The following is a 24,490-nucleotide window of genomic DNA, read 5'->3' as shown; positions in this document are numbered from 1 at the left end:
ACCCCTGGCATCACTTAGTGGGTTGGCGATCCGGCATTGCTGTGAGCTGTGGTGTAGGTTGCACATGCAGCTCAGATCTGGCATTGCTGTGGCTGTGGCTGGCAGCTGTAGCTCCAATTTGACCCCTAGCCTGGGAACTTCAATATACTGCAGGTGAAGCTCTTAAAAAAAAAAAAGAATCTCTAGTTGCATCCATGTTGCTGCAAATGGTATTATTTCATTCTTTTTTATGGCTGAGTAGTAATCCATTGTGTATATGTACCACATTTTCTTAATCCATTCCTTTGTCAATGGACATTAAGATTGTTTCTGTGTATCTGTTTATTTGATTGGATTACGTATCTTTTTCTTATTGAGTTGTAAGAGTTCATTACATGTCCTGAATACAAGTCCCTCATCAGATATATCGCTTGCCCACTATCTTCTCCCATTTAGCAATCCTAAGTGGTCCAACAATCATCTGACTCTCACTCATTTTTATATCTCAAAGAACTAGCACATGATCTGGCACACTGCACGTGTTCAATAAATGTTAGATGGATATTATGCAATGTTAACTGCTTTGAAGACAAGGATAATGCCTCACGCATTTGGCATCTCCGTTACACTTCACACCTAGCACCAGACATAAAGCATATGCGTCGGAAATAAATACACAGAGACTGAATAATTCTCACTTGTTCAAACAGTGGGGATTATGTTGCAGAAGAATCCAGAGGCAATGGGAAAACCATCTGAAATCAGAAGAACTTACCTATTTACACTGGCTAGACCAATTACCCCTGAGACAGTTGCTGCTCTCTGAAAATGAGAAGCGACTTCTATATAAGCCATTCCTGCAGCGGCCCACAATCAGAAGTAGCCACCAAGGAGTTCCCATCGTGGCACAGTGGTTAGCGAATCCGACTAGGAACCATGAGGTTGCGGGTTTGGTCTCTGCCCTTGCTCAGTGGGTTCACGATCCGGCGTTGCCGTGAGCTGTGGTGTAGGTTGCAGACGCGGCTCGGATCCCACGTTGCTGTGGCTCTGGAGTAGGCCAGTGGCTACAGCTCCGATTCGACCCCTAGCCTGGGAACCTCCATATGCCGCAGGAGCGGCCCAAAAAAATACCAAAAAGACCAAAAAAAAAAAAAAAAAGAAGAAGTAGCCACCAAAATGCTCTAGAAAACTGGCTCCCTCCCTCTATTCCCTTAGCCAGTGGGAGATATCAAACACATCACAGAGTGAATTATACTTTGGCTCAGCTTGAAATACCCTTTCTATTCCTTAAGGAGCTCAAAACTTGGTCTAAAGAGACGGGCTGGTATCTGGACCACATCAGAGATGGACAGCCAGCAAAGGTGCTCCATCTTTTGTGGCTTCTAAGTTAGAAGGGGACTCTTCTTCCTAAGAGAAGCACTAACATGAAATCTTTCGTGATCATTAAAAGTCAACAGTAAATACTTTCCAAACTCAACACAGCATACAACTAGGGGTGAAGGAAGCTGCGGGGAGAAAGGAAAACTGAAGAATATGGCTGGTAGTACCAAGAGGCCTCGGTCAGTGAGGCAGGACATGTCTCAACCGTCGCTTCCTTCCTTTCTATTACTCAAGCTACAAACACAATCTAGACCATTCAACCTCATACCCTCTGGCCAGTCACCATGCCACTCAACTTCAAAATCTTCCGCTGTCCCAACAGTGCCTGTGAGAGAGGGTAAGAACTCAGTAGGCTACACAGTGCCCTGCATGACAGCACAGAGAGTGAGCTCTTGTGACCACACAAGACCCCAGGCTGCCCTTCCAGCTCTACCTTCCTGTGCTCCCCCACTCTCTAACATACGTTCTCCTGCACTGTGTATAAATACATCAGAAAACACACGCACTTCGGAATGAGTTAAATCCAGGCTTAAAGCTTGCCTGGATTAGGGTACACCGTCCCTGCCTCTTTAATCCACCCTCCATGTCTGTCCCCTTAAGGGATCTTTCTAAAAGGCACATCTGACTCATGTCACTCACCTAGGTGTTTAAAACTCTTCCACAGTTAATCATCTCCTACGCATAAAAATCCAAACTCCTCAGCACCGCATCGAAGGCCTGACACGATCTCTCGCCTGCCTCCCTTTCCCGTCTCCCCAGCTTCTACTCAGATGCTCCAGTAACACTAAACCTCACACAGTGCCCTGGCAACGCTCTCCCTCTCACCTCCCACCGCGCACATGTTGTTCCTCCTGCTTAGAGGGCCTTTCCTCTCTTTACCTGGCTGGTTAATTTATAGTCTTTGTGGGGTTTTTTTTGGTCTTTTTTTGTTTTTTGAGGGCCGCATCTGTGGCATATGAAGGTTCCCAGGCTAGGGGTCGAATCAGAGCTACAGCTGCCTGCCTACACCACAGCCACAGCAACACAGAATCCGAACCACATCTGCGACCTACACCACAGCTCACGGCAATGCCGGATCCTTAACCCAATGAGCGAGGCTAGGGATCGAACCTGAGTGCTCATGGTTCCTAGTCAGATTCGTTTCTGCTGAGTCATGATGGGAACTCCAATTTCTAGTCATTTTTCAAACCAGCTGAAGTGCCACTTCTCTGGGGAGCCTCTCCTGAGCCCTGGCCCACCATGTTCTGTGCTCCCAGAGACCTCGGTGCTGCTGCTCTGTATTACAGCAATTATTACATCTGTTTATTTGACTATTTCTTCCACTGGACCATGAGCAACCCGAAAGCAGGGTCGAGGTGTTCGTTATCCCTCACAGCTAAGACCCTACCTTGGTATGGGTTCAGGGTTTGCCAGGATGAACAGATAAATGAATGAAGAGGAGTCTCCCACCATACACGCGAGGCTGGCATAACGAATAATGTTACTATTACTTCATGCTGACAAGACTGCAACTCAGAGTAGCTTACTGACTTGCCTCAGATAACAACCGTGAGACACGGTTAGGATAAAAAGCCAGACCTTCAGTGTCTTAGACCGACATCCAGACCTCTCCCCGACTCTAAGCTCAGAGTGCCAACTCCTAGTCACACCACCACTTAGCTGTTTAAATAGCCATCTCAAAAATACAACTTTTCAGATCCCTACCAAAATCTCTCCCCAGGCTGTCCTGTTTCGGTAAACAGTAACATCAGCCATGGTGTTGCCAACTACTCAAGCCACAGCAAAACAAATTCAAAAAATCTGAAAGTCAAGCTTGATTATTTCCTTTCCTTTACATTCCATATCCAACCTACCAGCAAGTCCTGTAGGCTCTACTCCAAAACACAGAATTTCATCCCCTTTTCTGCATCATCTCTGCCACCCCACCCCCATCCCATCCCCAAGTGCCACACTGTCATTTCTCACCCAGGCTACCGTAAGTCTCTTAACTCCCCTCGCTCTCTCTTTTCTTTTCTTTGGCAACACCCATGGTATGCTGAAGTTCCTAGGCCAAGGATCAAACCTGCACCACAGCTGTAACCAGAGCCACAGCAGTGACAATGCCAGATCCTTAACCCACTAAGCCACAAGGGAACTCCTTAACTGTCCTCCTTGAATGCTGCCTTACAATCCATTCTCCTCAAAGCAGCCACAAAGATCTTTTTGAAAAATGCAAATCAGCTCACCTCACTCCTATTTTTAAAACCATCCAAAATCTTCACTGTACTCTCAATAAAATTCAACACATTTAGGATTCCCTCAAGGCACAGCAGGTGAAGGTCCCATCATTGTCTGTGGAGGTTCCTCAAAAAAACTAAAAATAGAATTACCACATGATCCAGTAATCCCTCTCCTGGGCATCTATCCAGAGAAAACCATGACTCAAAAAGATACACATACCCCAGTGTTCCTTACAGCACTATATACAACAGCCAAGACATGGAGGCAACCTAAATGTCCATCAATGGAAGAATGGATAAAGCAGATGTGGTACATATATACAATGGAATACTACTCAGCCATAAAAAAGAATGAAATAATGGCATTTGTAGCAACATGGATGGACCTAGAAATTATTACACTAAGTGAAGTTAGAGAGTGAGAGACAAACATCATATGATATCACTTAAATGTAGAATCTAAAAAAAGGATAAAGGCATTCCCGTCATGGCTCAGTGGTTAACGAATCTGACTAGGAACCATGAGGTTGTGGGTTCGATCCCTGGCCTTGCTCAGTGGGTTAAGGATCTGGCATTGCCATCAGCTGTGGTGTAGGTTGCACATGCAGCTCGGATCCTGCGTTGCTGTGGCCCTGATATAGGCTTCCAGCTACAGCTCCGATTAGAACCCTAGCCTGAAAACCTCCATATGCCATGGGAGCGGCCCTAGAAATGGCAAAAAGACGAAAAAAAAAATAATAAAAATAAAAAAAGAATACAAACGAACTTATTTGCACAACAGAAACAGACTCACAGACTTTGAAAAACTTATGGTTACCAAAAGGGACATGAGACAGGGAGGGGTGGGCTGGGGGTTTGGGATGAAAATGTTCTAAAACTGGGTGGGGTTGACTTGACACCATGAAACACATACTAATTGAACTGACAAAAATTAAATACAAAGAAAAAAATATTAAAAGCCACAATAGAAAAGCAATAAATAACATAGAAAAAAAAAAACAAAAACCCATAAGGATACCAGCTGATCTTTCAGCAGAGACTCTGCAAGCTAGAAGGGAGTGGCAAGACATATTTAAGGTGATGAAGAGGAGGAACCTAGCACCAAGAACACTACACCCAGCAAGGCTGTCGTTCAGATTCCATGGAGAGATCAAAAGCTTTTCAGACAAGCAAAAGCTAAAAGAATTCAGCTCCTCCAAACCAGCTCTACAACAACTACTAAAGGAATTTCTCTAAGCAGAAAAGAAAAAGCCACAATTAGAAAAAAAAAAATTTCAAATGAGAAAACTCACTGGGTAAAGACAAAAATAATATAAAAGTAGAAAAATCACCCATCGACAAATATAATATCAACACTAGCAGGCATGAGAAGAAGAGAAGACAAACACAGAACACTGAAAATGCATGCGAAAATAAGAAAACAGCAACCCCAAACCATTTTGCACACACATAGGTGGACATGCCCAAGTCTAATGGGAACCACAAACCAAAAACGCTAACAGACTCACACATAAGAAAGAAAAAAAAGCAATCCAAACACAACATTAAGATAGTCAACAAATCAAGAGAAGACAACAAAAGAAGGGAAGGAAAAAAAGATGCAAAGTAACAATCCAAAGCAATTAACAGAATGGCAATAAATATATACTTATCCATAATTACACTGAATGTAAATAGATTAAATGCTCCAAACAGGAGTTCTTACTGTGGCTCAGCAGTAACAAACCCAACTGGTATTCATGAGGATGCAGGTTTGATCCCTGGCTTCACTCAGTGGGTTCAGGATCCAGCATTGCCGTGAGCTGTGGTGGAGGTCACAGACATAGCTCAGATTTGGCATTGCTGTGGCTATGGTGTAGGCTGGCAGCTGTAGCTCTGATTGGACCGCTAGCCTGGGAACTTCCAGATGCCATGGGTGTGGCTCTAAAAAGACAAAACAAAAACAAAACAAAACAAACCTCCAACCAAGACATGGACTGGCTGAGTGGATACAAAAACAAGACCCATAGATATGCAGTTTACAAGAGATCCACTTTAGATCCAAGGACACATACAGACTGAAAGTGAGGGGATGGTAGAAGATACTACATGCAAACGGAAATCATGCAAATGGAAATCAAAAGCAGGAGTAGCCATACTCATATTGGATAAAATAGACTTTAAAATAAAGAAAATCGCAAGAGACAAGGAAGGACACTACATAAACGATCAAGGATCAATCCAAGAAGAAGATATAACAATTGTAAATACATATGCACCTAACACAGGAACACCTCAATCTATGCAACTGCTGACATAAAAGGAGAAATGAACAGCAACACAATAACAGTGGGGGACTTTTAACACCCCACTAACATCAAGGGACAGATCATTCAGAAAGAGAATCAAACAAGGAAACACAGGCTTTAAATGACACCCCAGACCAGACAGAGTTAACTCATGTTTATAGAACTTTCCAAACCAAAGCAGCAGAATACACATTCTTTTCAAGTGCACATGGAACATTCTCTAAAATAGATCACATCTTGGGGCACAGATCAAGCCTTGGCAAATTTTTAGAAGTTGAAATTATCCCATGCAATTTCTCTGACCACAATTCTATGAGACTAGAAATCAACTACAAGGGGGAAAAAACCCCACAAACCTGGTATCTAAACAATATGATACTCAACAACCAATGAATCACTGAAGAAATCAAAGAGGAAATCAAAAGAAACTTAGAGACAAATGACTAGGAAGATTCAACAACCCAACCTATGGGACACAGCAAAGCCATTCTGAGAGGCAAGTTTATAGCAACACAATCTTATCTCAGGAAAGAAGAAAATGCTCAAATAAACAAGCTAAGCTCACACCTAAAACAACTAGAGAAGGAAGAACAGACAAAGCCCAAAATTAGCAGAAGGAAATAAAACATAAAGATCAGAGCAGAAATCAACGAAATAGAAACAAAGAAAACAATAGAGAAGATCAATGAAACCAAAAGCTGGTTCTTTGAAAAGATCAACAAAATTGATAAACCCTTAACCAGACTCATCAAGAAAAAAAAAAGGGAGAGCTCAAATCAATAAAATTAGAAACGAAAAAGGAGAAATTACAACTGACCCCATGGAAATACAAAGGATTATAAAAGACTACTATAAGCAACTATGTGCCAAAAAAACGGACAGATTCTTATGAAGGTACAATCTACCAAGACTAAACCAGGAAGAAATAGAAAATGTGAACAGACCAATCACAAATAATGAAACTGAAAATGTGTTTAAAAACCTTCCAAAAAACAAAAGTCCAGGACCCAATGGCTACACAGGGGAATTCTGTCAAACATTCAGAGAAAAGTTAACACCTATTCTTCTGAAACTCTTCCAAAAAATAGTGGAGGAACACTCTTAAGCTCATTCTATAAGGCCACCATCACCCTAATACCAAAACCACACAAGGATACCACAGAAAAAAGAAAATTACAGACCAGTATCACTAATGAACACAGATGCAAAAATCCTCAGGAAAATACTAGCAAAAAGAATCTAAATATATAAAAGGATCATACACCATGATCAAGTGGGATTTACCCCAGGGATGTGAGGATTCTTCAATATCCACAAACTAATCAAAGTGATACACCACATCACTTTGAAATAAATAAAATAAAATAAAAACCATATGATCATCTCAAGAGATCCAGAAAGGCTTTTGACAAAATTTAACACCCATTTCTGATTAAAAAACAAAACAAAACAAAAAACTCTCCAGAGAGTGGCCACAAAAGGACCTACCTCAAGATAATAAAAACCATATATGAAAAACCCACGGCTACCATCATTCTCAATGGTGAAAATTGAAAACATTGCCACTAAGATCAGGAGTAAGAAAAGAGTGTCCACTTTCACCACTATTACACAACAGTTTTGGAAGTGCTAGCCACAGAAATCGAAGAAAAAGAAATAAAAGGAATCCAAATTGGAAAAGAAGTAAAACTATCACTGTTTGCAGATGACATGATACTATACCTAGAAAACTCTAAAGACAGCACCAGAAAACTGCTAGAACTCATCAATGAATTTTGCAAAGTTGCAGGCTACAAAATTAATACACAGAAATCAATTGCATTTCTATATACTAACAATGAGAGATCAGAAAATCAGAGAAACTCCCCTGTTTACCATCACATCAAAAAGAATAAAATACCTAGGAATAAAATTACCTGAAGAGACAAAAGAGCTATACTTTGAAAACCCTGAGATGCTGATGAAAGAAATCAAAGACAACACAAATAGATGGAAAGATATACCATGCTCTCAGATTGGAAGAATCAATACTGTCAAAATGACTATACTACCCAAGGCAATCTACGCATTCAATAAAATCCCCATCAAATTACCAAGGACATTCTTCACAGAACTAGAACAGCATATTTTAAAATTTGTATGGAAACATAAGAGACGCTGAATAGCCAAAGCAATATTGAAAAAGAAAAACGAAAATGGAGGAATCAAGCTTCCTGACTTCAGACAATACTACAAGATGGTACTGGCACAAACACAGAAATACAGATCAAACAGGATAGAAAGCCCAGAAATAAACCCAAGCACCTATGGTCAACTAATCTATGACAAAGAAAGCAAGAACATACAGTGGAAGAAAGATAGTCTCTTCAATAAATGGTGCTGAGAAAACTGGAGAGCTACATGAAAAGAATGAAAACAGGGAGTTCCCAACGTGGCTCAGTGGTTAACGAATCCGACTAGGAACCACGAGGTTGCAGGTTCAATCCCTGGCCTTGCTCAGTGGGTTAAGGATCCAGCGTTGCCATGAGCTGTGGTGTAGGTTACAGACGTGGCTTGGATCCCTCATTGCTGTGGCTCTGGCATAGACCAGCGGCTACAGCTCCAATTATACCCCTAGCCTGGGAACCTCCATATGCTGCGGGTGTAGCCCCAGGAAAACAGAAAGACAAAAAAAAAAAAAAAAAAGAAAGAAAGAAAGAAAGAAAACAAAACACTATCTAACACCATAAATAAAAATAAACTCTCAATGGATTAAAGACCTAAATATAAGGCCACATATTTTAAAACTCCTAGAGGAAAAGAGAGGCAGAACACTCTTTGACATAAATCATAGCAACATCTTGTTTGATCCACCTCCTAGAATAATGACAATAAAGACAAATAAACCAATGGGACCCAAACTCAAAAGCTTTTGCACAACAAAGGAAACCATTAAAAAAACCCCGAAGACAACCCACAGGATGGGAGATAATCTTTGCCAAAGATGCAACAGATAAGGGCCTAATCTCCAAAACATACAAACAACTCATAGAACTCAACAAAAAAAACAAACAACCCAATTGAAAAATGGGCAGAAGACCTAAATAGACAATTTTCCAAAGACCATGGATGGCCAACAGGCACATGAAAAAATGCTCAGCATCACTAATTATTAGAGAAATCCAAATCAAAACTACAATGAGATACCACCTTACACCAGTCAGAACGGCCATCACTAACAAGACAACAAGTAACAAATTCTGGAGAGGATATGGAGAAAAGAGGACCCTTCTTCACTGTTGGTGGGAATGCATATTGGTATAACCACTATGGAAAACAGTATGGAGGTATCTCAGAAAACTACATATAAAACTACCATATGATCCAGCAATCTCACTCCTGGGCATATATCCAGACAAAACTTTCATTCAAAAAGATACATGCATCCCTATGTTACTGCAGCACTATTCACATTAGCCAGGACATGAAAACAACCTAAATGTCCATCGACAGATGAAAGGATTAAGAAAATGCACAACGGAATACTATTCAACCATAAAAAGACAAATTAATGCCATTTGCGGCAACATGGATGGAACTAGAGATTCTCATACCAAGTGATGTAAGCCAGAAAGAAAAAGACAAACACACCATATGATAACACTTATTTGTGGAATCTAAAATATGGCATAGATGAGCCTATTTACAAAACAGAAACAGATCATGGCCAAGGAGAACAGACTTGTGGTTCCCAGGGAGAAACCTCCCAAGAGGGAAGGAGTGGGATGAATGGGCAGTTTGGGGGTTTTAGATGCAAACTCTTACATTTGGGATGCATGGGCAGTAGGGCCCTACAGTATAGCAGAGAACTGTGTGTGACTGGGTCACTTTGCTATACATCAGAAATTGAGGAGTTTCCGTCGTGGCGCAGGGGTTAACGAATCCGACTAGGAACCATGAGGTTGCGGGTTTGGTCCCTGCCCTTGCTCAGTGGGTTAAGGATCCAGTGCTGCCGTGAGCTGTGGTGTAGGTTGCAGACGCGGCTCGGATCCCGAGTTGCTGTGGCTCTGGCGTAGGCCGGTGGCTACAGCTCTGATTCGACCCCTAGCCTGGGAATCTCCATATGCTGCGGGAATGGCCCAAGAAATAGCAAAAAGACAAAAAAAAAAAAAAAGAAAGAAAGAAAGAAAGAAAAGAAATTGAGAAAGCACTGTAAATCAACCATTCCGTAATTTTTAAAAATTAAAAAAATAAACTTAGTTGGGTTGTGATGATGGTTGTACAACTATAAATATAATAAAATTCACTGCATTATTAGTTTATTTATTTTTTGGCTTTTTGCCATTTCTTGGGCCACTCCCATGGCATATGGAGGTTCGCAGGTTAGGGGTCTAATTGGTGCTGTAGCCACCGGCCTATGCCACAGCAACTTGGGATCCAAGCCGCATCTCCAACCTACACCACAGCTCACGGCAACGCCGGATCCTTAACCCACTGAGCAAGGCCAGGGATCAAATTCGCAACTTCATGGTTCCTAGTTGGATTCGTTAACCACTGAGCCACGACGGGAACTCCTTATTGAATTACTTTTTAAAACATTAAAAGGAAGCCAATGAATTCACACATGAAAAAAAAAAAGAATTAGCGTCAGTTGCATAAATTTATTCTTATTGGACTGCGAATAAAGACCTATGTTGAATACAAAAAAAAAAAAAAAAAAAAAAGATCCAGCATTATCACTGCAGCAGCCCACGTGGCTATGGGGGTGCAAATTCAATTTCTGGTCTGGGAATTTCTGCATGCCATGGATGCAGCCAAAATAATAACAGATTGAGTAGCATCTGCAAGGCCTTACAGATCTGACTCTGCCGAACTCCCTGACCTCATGTGCTACAATTTTTCCCTGGCTCACTATGATTCAGTCACATTGGCCTTCTTTTTTTGGTGCCACGACATGCCTCATTCACTCCCACTGATTTGTGGCTGACTTCTCCCTCCACCTGACACACACATGACTCCAAATCTTCAAACTGCTAAGTCTTCTTCATTCAGGTCTTGGTTCAAATCTCACCCACTCAGAGGCCTTCCATAACCACCCTACTGAAAGGCACACCTCTTCTCTAGTCCTTCTCCATCTTATCACCACTGGGGAGTTGTCCTGCTTGCTACTTATTCATTATCTGTGTTTCCTCCATAGAAAGTAAACTTCACAAGAGCAAAGCCCTTGGCTTCTTGTTCACTGCTGAGTTACTGAGACCTAGAAAAATTCCTGACATCCTGAAGTCATAAGTATTTGAAAAAGGAAGGAACAAATAAACGAGAGATTATATACTTAATAAATACTTGATGAATGTGTGAGTGAATGAATTAGGGAATGGAATGGAAAGGGCAAAAAAAAAGTAAGAGGAAGCACTACTATTGAACATTTTTATAGCACTCACTTTCCCTCCCACTGCCTTTGCTCTTGCTCAGATCCCCATCAGCTTTCAGACTACTGCAGTATTCCCAACGCATTTCTCCTCCTTTCCCCAAGCTGATCCCTCCAAAAAGAACTTCCACACTTGTAGAAGACTCGAACATTCTGAGACATAGATCTGACTATGTTATAAGCTCAAGCTTCTTAGCATGCTGTTAAAAAGGCCTTGCCAACCTTATCACTCACAGCTATCCCCCTATATTTAACCTATACTCCAATAATACAAGCATTCTTACAGTTCCCGGAATATTCCATGCTGTTTAATGCTGCCGAGCCTTCGCCTATCTTTTCATTTTGCTGGACCACTCACTCTTTCCTGCCTCAGACTTTTGACTAAGTATTGAACTCAAACTTAATCCTCAAGAACCAATTTAAGCATCTTTTGTTACGTCTTTAATGACTGCCCCAGGCAGAGTTGTCACGACAGTCCACAACACACACACACTTACACTATATTACAATCATTTGTTTCCATGTCTGACTTCTCCTGTATGACTGTTAATCCCCTGAAAGCAGGAGCTACATCTCCATCTTTGTGTCCCCAGCACCATATCTGGCAAATAAAAGTTCTCAATAATTGTTGTGATTTTTTTTTTTTTACAGCCATACCTATTAAAAAAAAAAAAAAAAAAAAAAAAAAGGAAGTTCACAGCAAATGGATGTTCCCAGGCCACAGAATAAATCAGAGCTGCAGCTGAGGCCTACACCACGGCCATGGCAGCATCTGTGACCTACACCACAGCTTACAGCAATGCCGGATCCTTCACCCACCGAACAAGGCCAGGGATTGAATCCGCATTCTCAGAGATAGCATCGGAACCTTAAGCTGCTGAGTCACAACGGGAACTCCAGTAACTGGTGACTGAAGGCCTGAATAAATGTATCTTAACTCCTCAATATGCCTTTTAAAATCAACCTTAAATTGGCACCAAGCTATGTTTCCAGATTTAGCACCTAATCCTCTCTTACTTGCTGATCCCTAAACACACCCTTTTTCTCACATTTACATGGGGCCTGTACTTCTGAGGCTCTACGTGAAATTTAAATCATCCATTAAGCCCCAGCTCAGGTGGCCCCCTCTCCATGAAGTCTTCCCTATTTCAGTGAGAAGAGATTTACTTCCCTAAAAGCACGTTGTTTTTTCCTACTGATAGGGTACTTAGAACTTACTTCATAATTATAACCTTTCCAACTGGACAAACATTTTTCCAACTGAACTACATAAGCTCCTTAAAGGCATGCAACATGAATCAGCATCTTTCCTCTCAACCCAAGTGCCTAACAAGAGTGCCTTGCACAAAGCATGCAGCATCAATGAATGTTTTCTCAGTGAGAACAGCATGGCTACCAGCATGTTCACAGGCATCATGCCTCCATTCCTTCTCGTATGTGCTTTGACACTGGCACAAACTGGCCTCCCAGCCTTACGATAAACTTAGCCCGCCTTTAAGCATCGGCCCAGTATCATACCCTCTCCAAAGTCCTAACCCTCCCCCATGCACCTGTGGTAGTTGTATATAATTCCACTCACCACACTACACTGTCATTGTCATTTGACGGTTCCCTCTCCCCACTAAACCATCAGCTCTCAGGGAGCACAGTTTCTCTATCCGTCTATGAGATCCCAAGACCAAATCCAGTATCTGGCAACATTAAATGTTCAATAAATACACGTGAATTTTGACCAGAGTGAATCCATGTTATAAAGCACACCACCAGGTTGAAATCCTAACTCCACTGTCCAATCCTGAATAAATTACTTAGCTGTGCCTCGGCTTTTACTCATCTGGAAAGTAGAGACAATCGCAGTATTACAATAGAATTAAAAGCACAAATGTATGTAAAATGCTTGGTATGATGCCTAGCACACAGTATACACTAAAAAAAAGGCAGTTATTATTGTTAACATCAGAAAGAGAATGACAGGCCCGAGAAGAGGCTGGGCTCAATCCTATGGGAAATGGGCAGTAAAGTGTCACTGGAGACCTCTCCTTAGTAACAGACACATTCAGTTACTGAAAATATCGTTCCGCGAAGGGGGAAAGAGGGCAGAGAGAACACAAACCTTTGCAGGGCTATGCTCTCTGCCTCCAGCTTCCCCTTTCCCCACTGGTTCTGCCTAGTTGCTCAGGGCCAAAAGCCCCATGGCCATGGCTCAGCATCCTCTTGGGAAAGGTGCACTTTAGAGGGAACTAATGAGTTTATGTGTACCTACAGCTTTTCCTCTGAGGAGCAGAGAGGTAATAAATGACTTTAAGAAGAGAAAACACAAAGAAATCAAAGCGAGAGGAATGACACCAGATGGATTATCTTGGGTTGGTCTTCACGGAGCTTTTAGGCCAAATAGCCCCAGGTGGACTGAGCCTAAACTCCCCAGAGGTATGCTCTGGCAGCACGCGTGCCTCCAGCGTCAAAGACGCAAAGAAGCACGATCTGGAAAAGGAGTGATAAAAGTTGAAACTACAAGAGTTCCTGCTGTGGTAGAATGGGATTGGCGGAGTCCTGGGAGCACTGGGAGGTGGATTTGATCCCTGACCCAGCCCAGTGGGTTGGGGATCGGGCATTCGCACAACTGAAACTCAGATCTGATCCCTGGATGGGGGCTACAGGGGTCCCTTCAGATGCCGAGGGGTGCCCCCCCAAAAAAAGTGGAAACTACAGAAATAAGAATTCTAGCCTAATTTAAAGAATATTACCAAGGAGTTCCTTCATGGCACAGCAGAAACAAATCTAACTAGGAACCGTGAGGTTGTGGGTTCAATTCCTGACCTCCATCAGTGGGTAAAGGATCTGGCATTGCCATGAGCTGTGGTGTAGGTCACAGACGTGGCTAAGATCTGGCATGGCTGTGGCTATGGTGTAGGCCAGCAGCTGTAGCTCCGATAGGACCCCTAACCTGGGAACCTCCATATGCCATGGGTGCAGCCCTAAAAAATATATATATATATCACTGAATTTCCTGGTGGCTCAGCTTGGGTTGCTGCTGCAGCACAGGTTTGATCCCTGACTCTGGAACTTCCACGTTTCCAGAGCAGCCAAAAAAAAAAAAAAAAAAAAAAAAAAATTAGTGCAACAGAAGTATTCATAGAGGGAACAGGCTGAACATAAAACGATACAGTTCCTATCATTAGAGGGGTTCAAACACACAGACTAGGTGATTACTTGCTGGGGGTGTTCAACATGGGTGGATAGACTAGATTTAAGATTCAACTTCAGTAAGCATTTGAGTATCTACTCTTTGCTAGTTACTATGAGGGATCAGGTGCTGGGAACACGGACGAAAAATAATGTGGTTCTGTCTCCTCAAGGGGTTCACTGCTCAGTGGGAGAGAAACACGACAAGACGGTAAGTGTTGACAGCTATCTACGCGGAGTGCTACGGGGGCAGAAAGCGGGTCCTTAGGTTCTGTGCCTAGGACTCACTGGTAGGGAGCAATACGTCATTAATTAAATACACAAATGCTTCCTAACCAGTTTATAAGCAAACAGTACTATCGGGCACTACTGTATCACTTGCCAGCACAGACAGTTGGTCAGTTAACCTTTATGATTCAGGCAGCACTTCTTTTTTGTCTTTGTCCTTTTAGGGCTGTACCTGTGGTATGCGGAGGTTCCCAGGCTAGGGGTCTAATCGGAGCTACAGTTGCCAGCCTACGCCACAGCATCTCGGGATCCGAGCCGCATCTGCAACCTAAACCACAGCTCACGGCAACGCCAGATCCTTAACCCACTGAGGGAGGCCAGGGGGTCGAACCTGCAACCTCATGGGTCCTAGTCGGATTCATTTCTGCTGTGCCAAGACGGGAACTCCACTTAGACCTGAGTAGAATCCACACCTACAAGCGTTCTCATCTATCCAGCAAATTTATAAAGGTCGGCTACGTGCCAAGCACGGGGCAAGGCACTGCGGGATGCAGTGATGAGAGAGAGTCCCTCAACTCAACGAGGGAGAACAGTCCTTTTCCTTTTTCTTCCTCTCGCTCCCTTATTGACCAGACGACACCTTAAACTCCTCCTAGGCTTATCAAGCCATCACAGGTTAACCAAAAAGTGACTTGCAAAAAAGTAAGGGCGAGCTGGGGATGGGAGGTTAGTAACGGGAAACCAAATGGGAAAGACGGCCTGCAGACAGGGTGTATGCCAGAGAGCAAGCCTCTGACTGCGCAAGACGTCAAAGGCTAGGCAGCTGGAGGTTCTACTAGGCCTTTTTGTCTACGACCTCCCTATCACCATTTTTTCTTATCTCATCCCAACATTATTAGCACAGATTATTTATATACCTTCATTCAGTCATTTACTAACATTTACTGAGTACCTGATATGAAGAATTGCAGGAAACACAAAGCAGAATAAAATACTGGGATCCAGGACTTTCAAAGCTGCAGGAGACTTCTAGAAGGTCATCTAGTTCAAACCTATCATTTCGGAGATGAAGAATCAAGGTATGGAGAGGTTAGACTCTTTCCTGAGTTCCCATCTTTAAACATTTACTGAATCACACTCTATGCCAGGCACCAGGGAGACAAGGACAGAAAGGGCTTTCAGCGAGAACCCAGTCTCATGGAAGAGACAAACGAAGAGCATGAGCCCAGTGACATCCCCTCTCTAAAAGAAGTCCCACACTTACACGGTGGAAACGTCCAGCTTCGCATGGTATGAGAAGCATACAGTGCTTATACTGCCCAGGCTGGTGAACAGCACAGATGCTGAGTCATCTTGGATTTGAACCCTACCCGTCGCTTACCTAGTTGTGTGACATTGGGCAAATTATTTAAATCCTCTATGCCTCAGTTTCCAAGTCTGTAGAATGGATATAACCATAATAGTACCTACATTATAAAGCTGCGGTATGAAACTAGATAATACATATAAAACACTTGGCACAAGACCTGGCGCAGAGTAAGTACTCTGTATTATTTCACCCTCAGCACTATCCTGCTGAGTGCTGGCCTCAGAATCCTTCTCAGCCTTGTAAGTATCTATTATCATTTGGTTTTCTCTGAAATACAACAAATCTACTATTCCTAGTGGGAGAAAATATTTGCAAATGATGCCACTGACAAAGGTTTAACTTCCAAAACATACACACAGCTCATACAACTCAACAACAAAAAACCAAACAACCCAATCAAAAAATGGGCAGAAGAGGAGTTCCCATCATGGCTCAGTGGTTAACGAATCTGACTAGGAACCATGAGGTTGCAGGTTCGATCCCTGGCCTCGCTCAGTGGGTTGAGGATCCGGCGTTGCTGTGAGCTGAGGTGCAGGTTGCAGACACGGCTTGGACCCCGAGTTCCTGTGGCTCTGGTGTAGGTCAGCGGCTACAGCTCCAACTGGACACCTGGGAACCTCCATTTGCCATGGGTGCAGCCCTAGAAAATACAAAAAAAAAAAAAAAAAAAGAAAAGAAAAAAGAAAAATGGGCAGAAGACCTAAGGAGACATTTCTCCAAAGAAGATATATGGATGGCCAACAGGCATATGAAAAGATGCTCATCACTGCTAATTATTAGAAAAATGCAAATCAAAACCATAGTGAGGTACCACCTCACATCAATCAGAATGGTCATTATCATCAATCGGAATGGCCATTATTGGAGTTCCCAATGTAGCTCAGGGGGTTAAGAACCCAACTAGCATCCACGAGGATGCAGATCCCTGGCCTTGCTCAGTGGGTTAAAGATCTGACATTGCCACAAGCTGTGGCACAGGTCGCAGATGTGGCTTGGATCTGGCATTGCTGTGGCTGTGGCACAGGCCTGAAGTTGTAGCTCTGATTCAACTCCTGGCCTAGGAACTTTTATGCAAGTACAACCATAAAAAGCAAAAAACAAAAAGAAGAGCCATCGTTAAAAAGTCTACAAACAACAAATGCTGGAGAGGATGGAGAAAAGGGAAGCCTCCTACACTATTGGTGGGAATGTAAAATGCCATAATCACTATGGAAAATAGTAGGTAGGTTCTTCAGGAAACTAAAAATAGAACTATCATATGATCCAGCAATCCCACTCCTGGGCATATATCCAGACAAAATTACAATGCAAAAAGATATAGGCAATCCTATGTTCACTGTAGCACTATTCACCATAGCCAAGACATGGACTCAACCTAAAAGTCCATTGACAGAAGAATGGATTAAGAAGATGTGGTACATTTATACAATGGAATACTACTCAGCCATAAAAAAGAACAAAATAATGCCATCTGCAACAACATGGATGCAACTAGAGATTCTTATATTAAGTGAAGTCAGAGAAAGACAAATACCATATGATATCACTTATATGTGGAATCTAAAATATGGCACAAACGAACCTATCAACAAAATGTAAACAAATTTACAGACTTAGAGAACAGACTTGTGGTTGCCAAGAGGGGTGGGGAGGAAGCAGAATCGACTGAGAGTTTGGAGTTAGAAGATGCCAACTACTACGTATAGAGTGGATAAACAATAAGGTTCTACTGAATAGCACAGGGAACTATATCCAATCTCCTGGTACAGACCATGATGGAAAAGAATATATATATATAATCCGAGTCCTTGTGCTGCAAAGCAGAAATTAACCTAACTTTGCTTATCAACTATATTTCAACTAAAAAATAAATAAATAAAAATTTTCTGGGAGTTCCCGTCGTGGCACAGTGGTTAACGAATCCGACTAGGAACCATGAGGTTGCGGATTTGATCCCTGGCCTTGCTCAGTGGGTTAACGATCTGGTGTTGCCGTGAGCTGTGGTGTAGGTTGCAGACGCGGCTCGGATCCTTCGTTGCTGTGGCTCTGGCGTAGGCCGGCAGCTACAGTTCTGATTAGACCCCTAGCCTGGGAATCTCCATATGCCACGGGAGTGGCCCTAAAAAAGGCAAAAAAAAAAAAAAAAAAAAAAAAAATTCGGCCCTTGTCTGTTAAGAAAAAAGAGTATTCTTAGAGTTCCCGTTGTGGCTCAGCAGTAACAACCCAAGTGGTATCTATCCAGGAGGATGCTGGTTCGATCCCTGGCCTCACTTAGGGGGTTAAGGAATCCAGCATTGCCATGAGCTGTGGTGCAGGTCACAGACTCGGCTTGGATCTGGTGTTGCTGTAGCTGTGGCAGAGGCCAGTAGCTGTAGCTCTGATTCAACCCCTAGCCTGGGAACTTCCATATGCCTCAGGTGTGGCCCTAAAAAGACAAAAAAAAAAATTCTTGTTGACATGTTAAAAAAAAAAAAAATCTCCCATTCCTAGTCGAGAACCTAGGTCTATTGTTTACTACTATAGTTTTCCCCCCACACTACATTGCTATTACTCATTTTACATACATTTAAAAAAGTCCAAAAATACATGGGCAGATAGCCAAAAACTAAACTTCAGTCACACATGCCTCAATCCCTCAAGAAGATCTTGGCTTTAATCAAAAACCCCTGGAAATGGTTCCCATCGTGGCGAAGTGGAAATGAATCCGACTAGGAACCATGAGGTTGCGGGTTCTGATCCCTGCCCTTGCTCAGTGGGTTAAGGATCCAGCTTTGCTGTGAGCTGTGGTGTAGGTTGCAGACGTGGCTCGGATCTGGCCTTGCTGTGGCTTTGGCGAAGACAGGCAGCAACAGCTCTGATTACACCCCTCGCCTGGGAACCTCCATATGCAGCAGGGTGTGGCCCTAAAAAGACAAAAAAAAAAAAAAAATCCCTGGAAACAAGGAACATTTATCAAATGTCTAAAGGGAGAGACACACAGGAGGAAAAACAAAAACAAACAGTCCAAAAAAAAAAAAAAATCCAAGATGATTACTCTGAAGAAGCAAGGGCAGGGCCCGGGAAGAAGAGATAGGACATAGATTACGGCTTCCTCCTGGATGTGCCCACCACAGCTACTCCGCTGACACAGCACCTGTGACATATCTGTGTACAGGCCCCGCCTATGCTAGTCTGTGAACTCCTTGAGGTCGGTTATCCTACCTTATCCATCTCTCTATGATCCAGTGCAACACAGTACCTAGCACACAGAAGGTACTTCCCCCAAGTCTGATGAACTGATAAATGAACACAGAGGAAATCAAAACAGACAAGGAAAGAAGCTAGCAGGGTGGATCAGAAAAGTCCTACAGACCAGGAGCGCCCTGGGACAGAACCGTAAAGCACAGGACGGATTTGGAAAAAGAGGGAAAGGTACTCTAGGCAGACGGGACAGCGCCAACAAAGACTGGGCCGTAATCAGAAACACGGTGCACATTATGTCAGAGCCAGGAAGAGCCTCAGACACGACTTAGTCCAGTAGTTCAATTCTCATAGGGATACTGTAAACATTCAATAAAGCACATACTGGAGTTCCCACTGTGACTCAGCGGTTAAGGAACCCAACTGGCATCGAGGAAGATGTGGGTTCAATCCCTGGACTTGATCACTGGGTTGGAGATACAGCATTGCTGTGGGCTGTCGTGTAGGTCGCAGACGTGGCTCGGATCCGGCGTTGCTGTGGCTGTGGTGTAGGCTGGCAGCTTCAGCTCTGATTTGACCCCTAACCTGGGAACTTCCACATGCCTCGGGTGTGACCCTAAAAAGACAAAAAGAAAAAAAAAACAAGCACATACTACTAAGGAAAGGAGCTTATTACCACCACTCAGCATAATTATCAGCAAACACTTACTAGGTGCCTGCTTTATGCCAGGCACCACACCACGTAAAGGGATGACAATGACCAAGACATGGGCTGTGCTAAGAGTCCAGTGGGGAAGAGGGACAGTTAAAGTGACGCGTGGCAGGGCTGGGCTAGAGGTAGTACAGGCCATGGAAGGAACATAAAGGAGGCACCCAATCAGGACCACGAGTCTTCAAAGTGAGATTTTGTTTAAATACAGGTTTTCATGATTAAAGGTTTAAAAACCACCCAAATCAAGTTTAAGCTCCTTTTTTAACAAGAATAAAACAGGGCCCAGAAGAGGTAAATTATGCACTTAAGGCCATAATAACTCCATTGAGCTGTAGGCTGGGACACTTGCTTTGAACTTGAGCTAGAAACTACTCACTGATCTGCATGATATCACATCATTTTGGCAGAGGACAAGCAATGGGAGTGGAGACATCCGGAATTCACAAGCACCAGCCAGGCGGAGGCTGCCCCTGACTGGATACTGAGTGCTTTTACCTTAGGTCTCAAGCCAGCTCTCCGTGCTGAGATGATGCCTCCTAATCCTCGCACTGGTTGGCCAGCTACCCCTTTAAGAAGGAACTCACTGGCTCCAGGAGTAGGTCTGCTCCTGGACCTCCATCCAACATGGTACCCATGCTTTATCCTCCCTGACATTCTCAGGCACCCCGTGGTTCAGCAAGCTGAAAGCACTTAGCCTCACAGCTGCTGTTCAGCAAGTTGAAAGAACAGCATCAAGCCTGTTTAATCCGTAGCCTGAGCTGGCAAGAGCCCTCTCTCGGCTCTCTGGTCGCCACTGGGCTCATCACTTCCCTGTGACCAGGGTTTCAGCAGAATCAAGTTAGTGGTAAAATCAAAGGACCTGCATAGAAAACCCAGTGTTTCCTTGGTTAAGAAACCCCACTTTGTTTTCTGTTTCTCTCTAGGGCCACACCTGTGGCATATGGGAGTTCCCAGGCTAGAGGTCGACTCAGAGCTACAGCTGCCGGCCTTCACCAGAGCCACACCAACTCAGCATCCGAGCTGCAGCTGCCGGCAATGCTGGATCCTTAACTCACTGAGCGAGGCCAGGGATCAAACGAAGCTTCTCATGGACACCATGTCGGGTTCTTAACCTACAGAGCCACAACAGGAACTCCTTAGCCCCAACTTTGAACCTCTCAGGAATTATGTGCTACGTTATGGTGTGGAGGTGGGACTTTTGCATATAACGAAGGGTAGTTGTAAGATGAGTAAAAGGAGTCTGCCGGGAGAAATGGAGCCAAGGTGCTCAGTACAGCATGGCAGTCTAAGACCCGGTTCAGGAGTTCCCGTTGTGGCTCAGGGGTAATGAACCTGTCTAGTATCCATGAGGATGTGGGGTTGATACCTAGCCTTGCTCTGTGGGTTAAAGGATCCAGCGTTGCCATGAGCTCCGGCGTAGGTCACTGACGCAGCTGTGGCTGTGGTGTAGGCCGGCAGCTACAGCTCTGATTTGACCCCTAGCCTGGGAATGTCCACATGCCACAGGTGTGGCCCTAAAAAGCCAAAAACAAACAAACGAAACTTAGTTCAGAATAGGAGAGGCAGACCTGGGTTGGAATCTGCACTTCCTCTCACAAACTGTGGAATTCTAGGACTGCTACTTAATTCACCTCTGCCTCAGACGCCTCGCTGATAAAATGCGGTCGACATCAACTAATTCACAGGGCTGCTGTTAGGAATCAGTGAGATAATGTGTGTAAAGGGATTTAAACAAAGGCTGGTTTATGGTAAGGGCTCAATAAGCAGTAACCTTTTCTACTGATAGCTCTTTTCCTACCTCTCTTTTCTGTTTCACCTCTCAAAAACAGAAGCAATAAACAAAGCCCAAACTACCTTAACCACTAGAGAGAGTGGTAATAAAAGAGCAGCAAAGGACCATGAACTGATGGCTCCCACTGCAGACTACTTATCATGCTAACAGCATCTGACACTGGAAAACTCAGGTCCAATATCCCGACAAACAAACCAGAGCACACCATCTTCCCAAAGCGGCAAAGAGCAGCGACTGCGTCTCAGCCAGGCGATCCCCTACCCTCTTACGATCTGAGCCCCACAGCAGTCTCTCTACCAAGCAGAAAGAGCTACAGGAAAGCGGCTCCAATGATACGTGTTTCTTTCAAACCCAACATGTTTAAGTTTTTCAGCTCAAACCTATCTCCATCATAAAGACTTCACGGACTCCCCCAGCAGACTGGAGTGCTGGTCTCCTGAATTTGCTGCCATGACAGCAGTTATCCAGCACTGCAGTGGCTGTATGCATGTCTCTTCTCTAAACCACAAACTGGTAAAGACCCTATCTTCCTCATCTGTGAATTCCCAGTGCATAATACCCAGCAGAGCCCCATAATTACAAATTAAAGGATGGATTTCACCTTCTCTTTCGCGAGTTCAGGCTGCTAAAAAACAGCACAGGGGACATTTGTAGAAACTCATGAACTAGGGTCTGCCAGTTTTGTTTGGAGGGTGAGCTTGAAGAGATGACTGTTCCTGCTTCTCAGTGGCTTTCTTTCTTTTTTTTTTTTTTCTCAGTGGCTTTCTTAAACACACAAGGAAAAGGTCAGAATCCGTCCATACAGAATTTCCAGATGACACATGGTATTTCTCAGTAAATGAAACAAGGAACAGAGGTTTCTGGGATTAATGCTAGTGGTTACGTAGAAACCTGATCTCCAGGCATGACACTCTGGAAGTATGATTATGCTACTAGAAGCTCTTCAATAAGGGACGAAGACCCAAGGCTCGAAAACCAAGAACGTCTAGCATTGGAACTGAAGTTCTTTTCTCCTTTGCCAAAACGTTGGCTCTTTATCGCCATGAACCCTGAGATATGTAACTGAAATCAAGCCCCCTCAAAGGGAGTGCCCGTGACTAACAAACCAGATACAAGAACTTCAATGCAGTACTTACCTTTTCCAAGGCACTTTTGAATACATCTCACTGACCTGCAGCCAACCATCACAGAAACTTACAGCTGAGAGGGGCCTCGGAGGTCATTTCCACAACAAGCCCACCTCACCGACCCTGTGAGGTCTTTAATGACTCAAAGATATGGGTCTAAAGTGCTTCTTTAAAAATCTCCCCCTGCTCTCACCGCTTGTCAGTTTCTCAGTCTCCTCCTTCCCGATCCCCACCAAGTAAACCCAAATCTCTGCATCATTCCACCAGCAAACAACAGTCTTTGCTTCTCAAGTCCACTTCTACTCCCTTTCTCCCGGCTGCTTCCCCGTGTCCCCAACCCGGCCCCCAACACTCAGCCAGAGCCTCTAAGATTCTGATCCCTCAGAGCTCCCACTGGCTCCACACCCCACAATCAATCCCCTTCCTCCTCCTCCTCCTCCCTCTGTCCGTACGCTGTCTTGTGCAAGACCACAAGCACCCCTAGCCAGGAATGCTCCTTTGGCCTCGCAATCTTCTCCCTCTCCTTTCTCCACTTCCCTCTCTGCTTCTCAGCGCTGTCCCTTCATTCCCTTCAAACTCAACGTCTCCTTTCTCCCAGGGGTTTCCTTCAAGGACCACTGGTAATTAACTACACCAGTTGTTAAATGTCTGCTATGTAGGAAAAGGGGACACAGACCCTCAGGAGCTCACGCTGGAAGCAGGCGTAAGTCTACAGGAGAAAGAGAGAGCCAGAGAATCACTTATCCCTTAAGCCTCCTCTCCCCTGGGAAGCGGTTCCTGGCCCCAAGTGAACTGGTCCCCTCTTCTCAGTGCCAACAGTACACCTCTGATGCAATGACGACTAGTGTGTGTCTCTCACCTTCGGACTGTGGACTCTCCAATGGGAGCGTCCCTCGTGTCCGTAGCACTCAGCCCAGGACTCGGCACAAAGATGATACTTAATGTTTGTTAAGTGAGTGAATGAATGAATTCCGCGCTATAATCGTTTACTCATCCATTCGTGGACCAAAACTTTACTGTGCCCACATTGTGTACAAAGTTCTAGAACACAGAGAGCTCTTACATAAAAATAACTCCAAGCTACAGTCCTAGTGGATCCGCACTCTTCCCGGGGCGCGTCCCCACCCCCGACTCCAAACCTCTCGCCCAAGAAGACTCCACTTCCTCGAAGTCCACGCCCCTCCAACTCAAACCACCTGGCAGCCCTTTTGCCGCCCCAGGACCCCCAGCTAGTAACCTCGATTCTTAACACCCCCACCTCTCCGACTCCTCTCCCCGCTCTCCATCGCTGCCCCTGTACCGCAAGCCTTCCACCTCACGACCGCCTCCGAGCCCCTGAGTCCAGGAGTCGAGGGTACCTCAGATTTCCCTCTCCGCGCACCCGCTCTCCAGTCGGCTCCTTTCCTCTCAGGATCCCAGCTCTCCTAGGACCCCTCACTCCCGATGCCGCCTCTCCCCTCCCTTAACTTTCGGGTTGAGTCTCTCCTCTTCTTGACTCGCAACTCTTCTTACCTCGTCCAGCTCCCGTTCCCCGGCAGCACCTGCTCCAACATCCACCTCCACCACTGCCGCCATCTTCAGAGCTCTCCCCTCCCCACAGGCCCCGCGCGAGCCAGCTGCTTCCGC

The 24,490-nt window shown here is 44.3% G+C and overlaps 1 protein-coding gene across 3 annotated transcripts in view; it reads right to left on the bottom strand.

Moving 5' to 3' along the window:
* Window positions 1-24,457, bottom strand: part of RNF121 (ring finger protein 121) — a 99,254-nt gene extending 74,797 nt beyond the window's left edge. For all 3 annotated transcript variants that reach the window (XM_003129616.5, XM_005653662.4, XM_005653660.4), the window contains exon 1: window positions 24,377-24,457. In XM_003129616.5, the coding sequence (XP_003129664.1) occupies window positions 24,377-24,439 (63 nt within the window). In that variant the 5' untranslated portion in view covers window positions 24,440-24,457. The remainder of the gene's footprint in view (window positions 1-24,376) is intronic.
* Between the last annotated feature and the right edge of the window lie 33 nt (window positions 24,458-24,490).

This window comes from Sus scrofa, chromosome 9 (genome assembly GCF_054392235.1).
Source record: "Sus scrofa isolate SSC_HxYL_T2T_F1_AM1 chromosome 9, Sscrofa_HxYL_maternal_Yorkshire_Landrace_v2.0, whole genome shotgun sequence".
In the NCBI taxonomy this organism is placed as follows: Eukaryota; Metazoa; Chordata; class Mammalia; order Artiodactyla; family Suidae; genus Sus; species Sus scrofa.
This window is presented reverse-complemented; position numbering and strand designations above follow the sequence as displayed.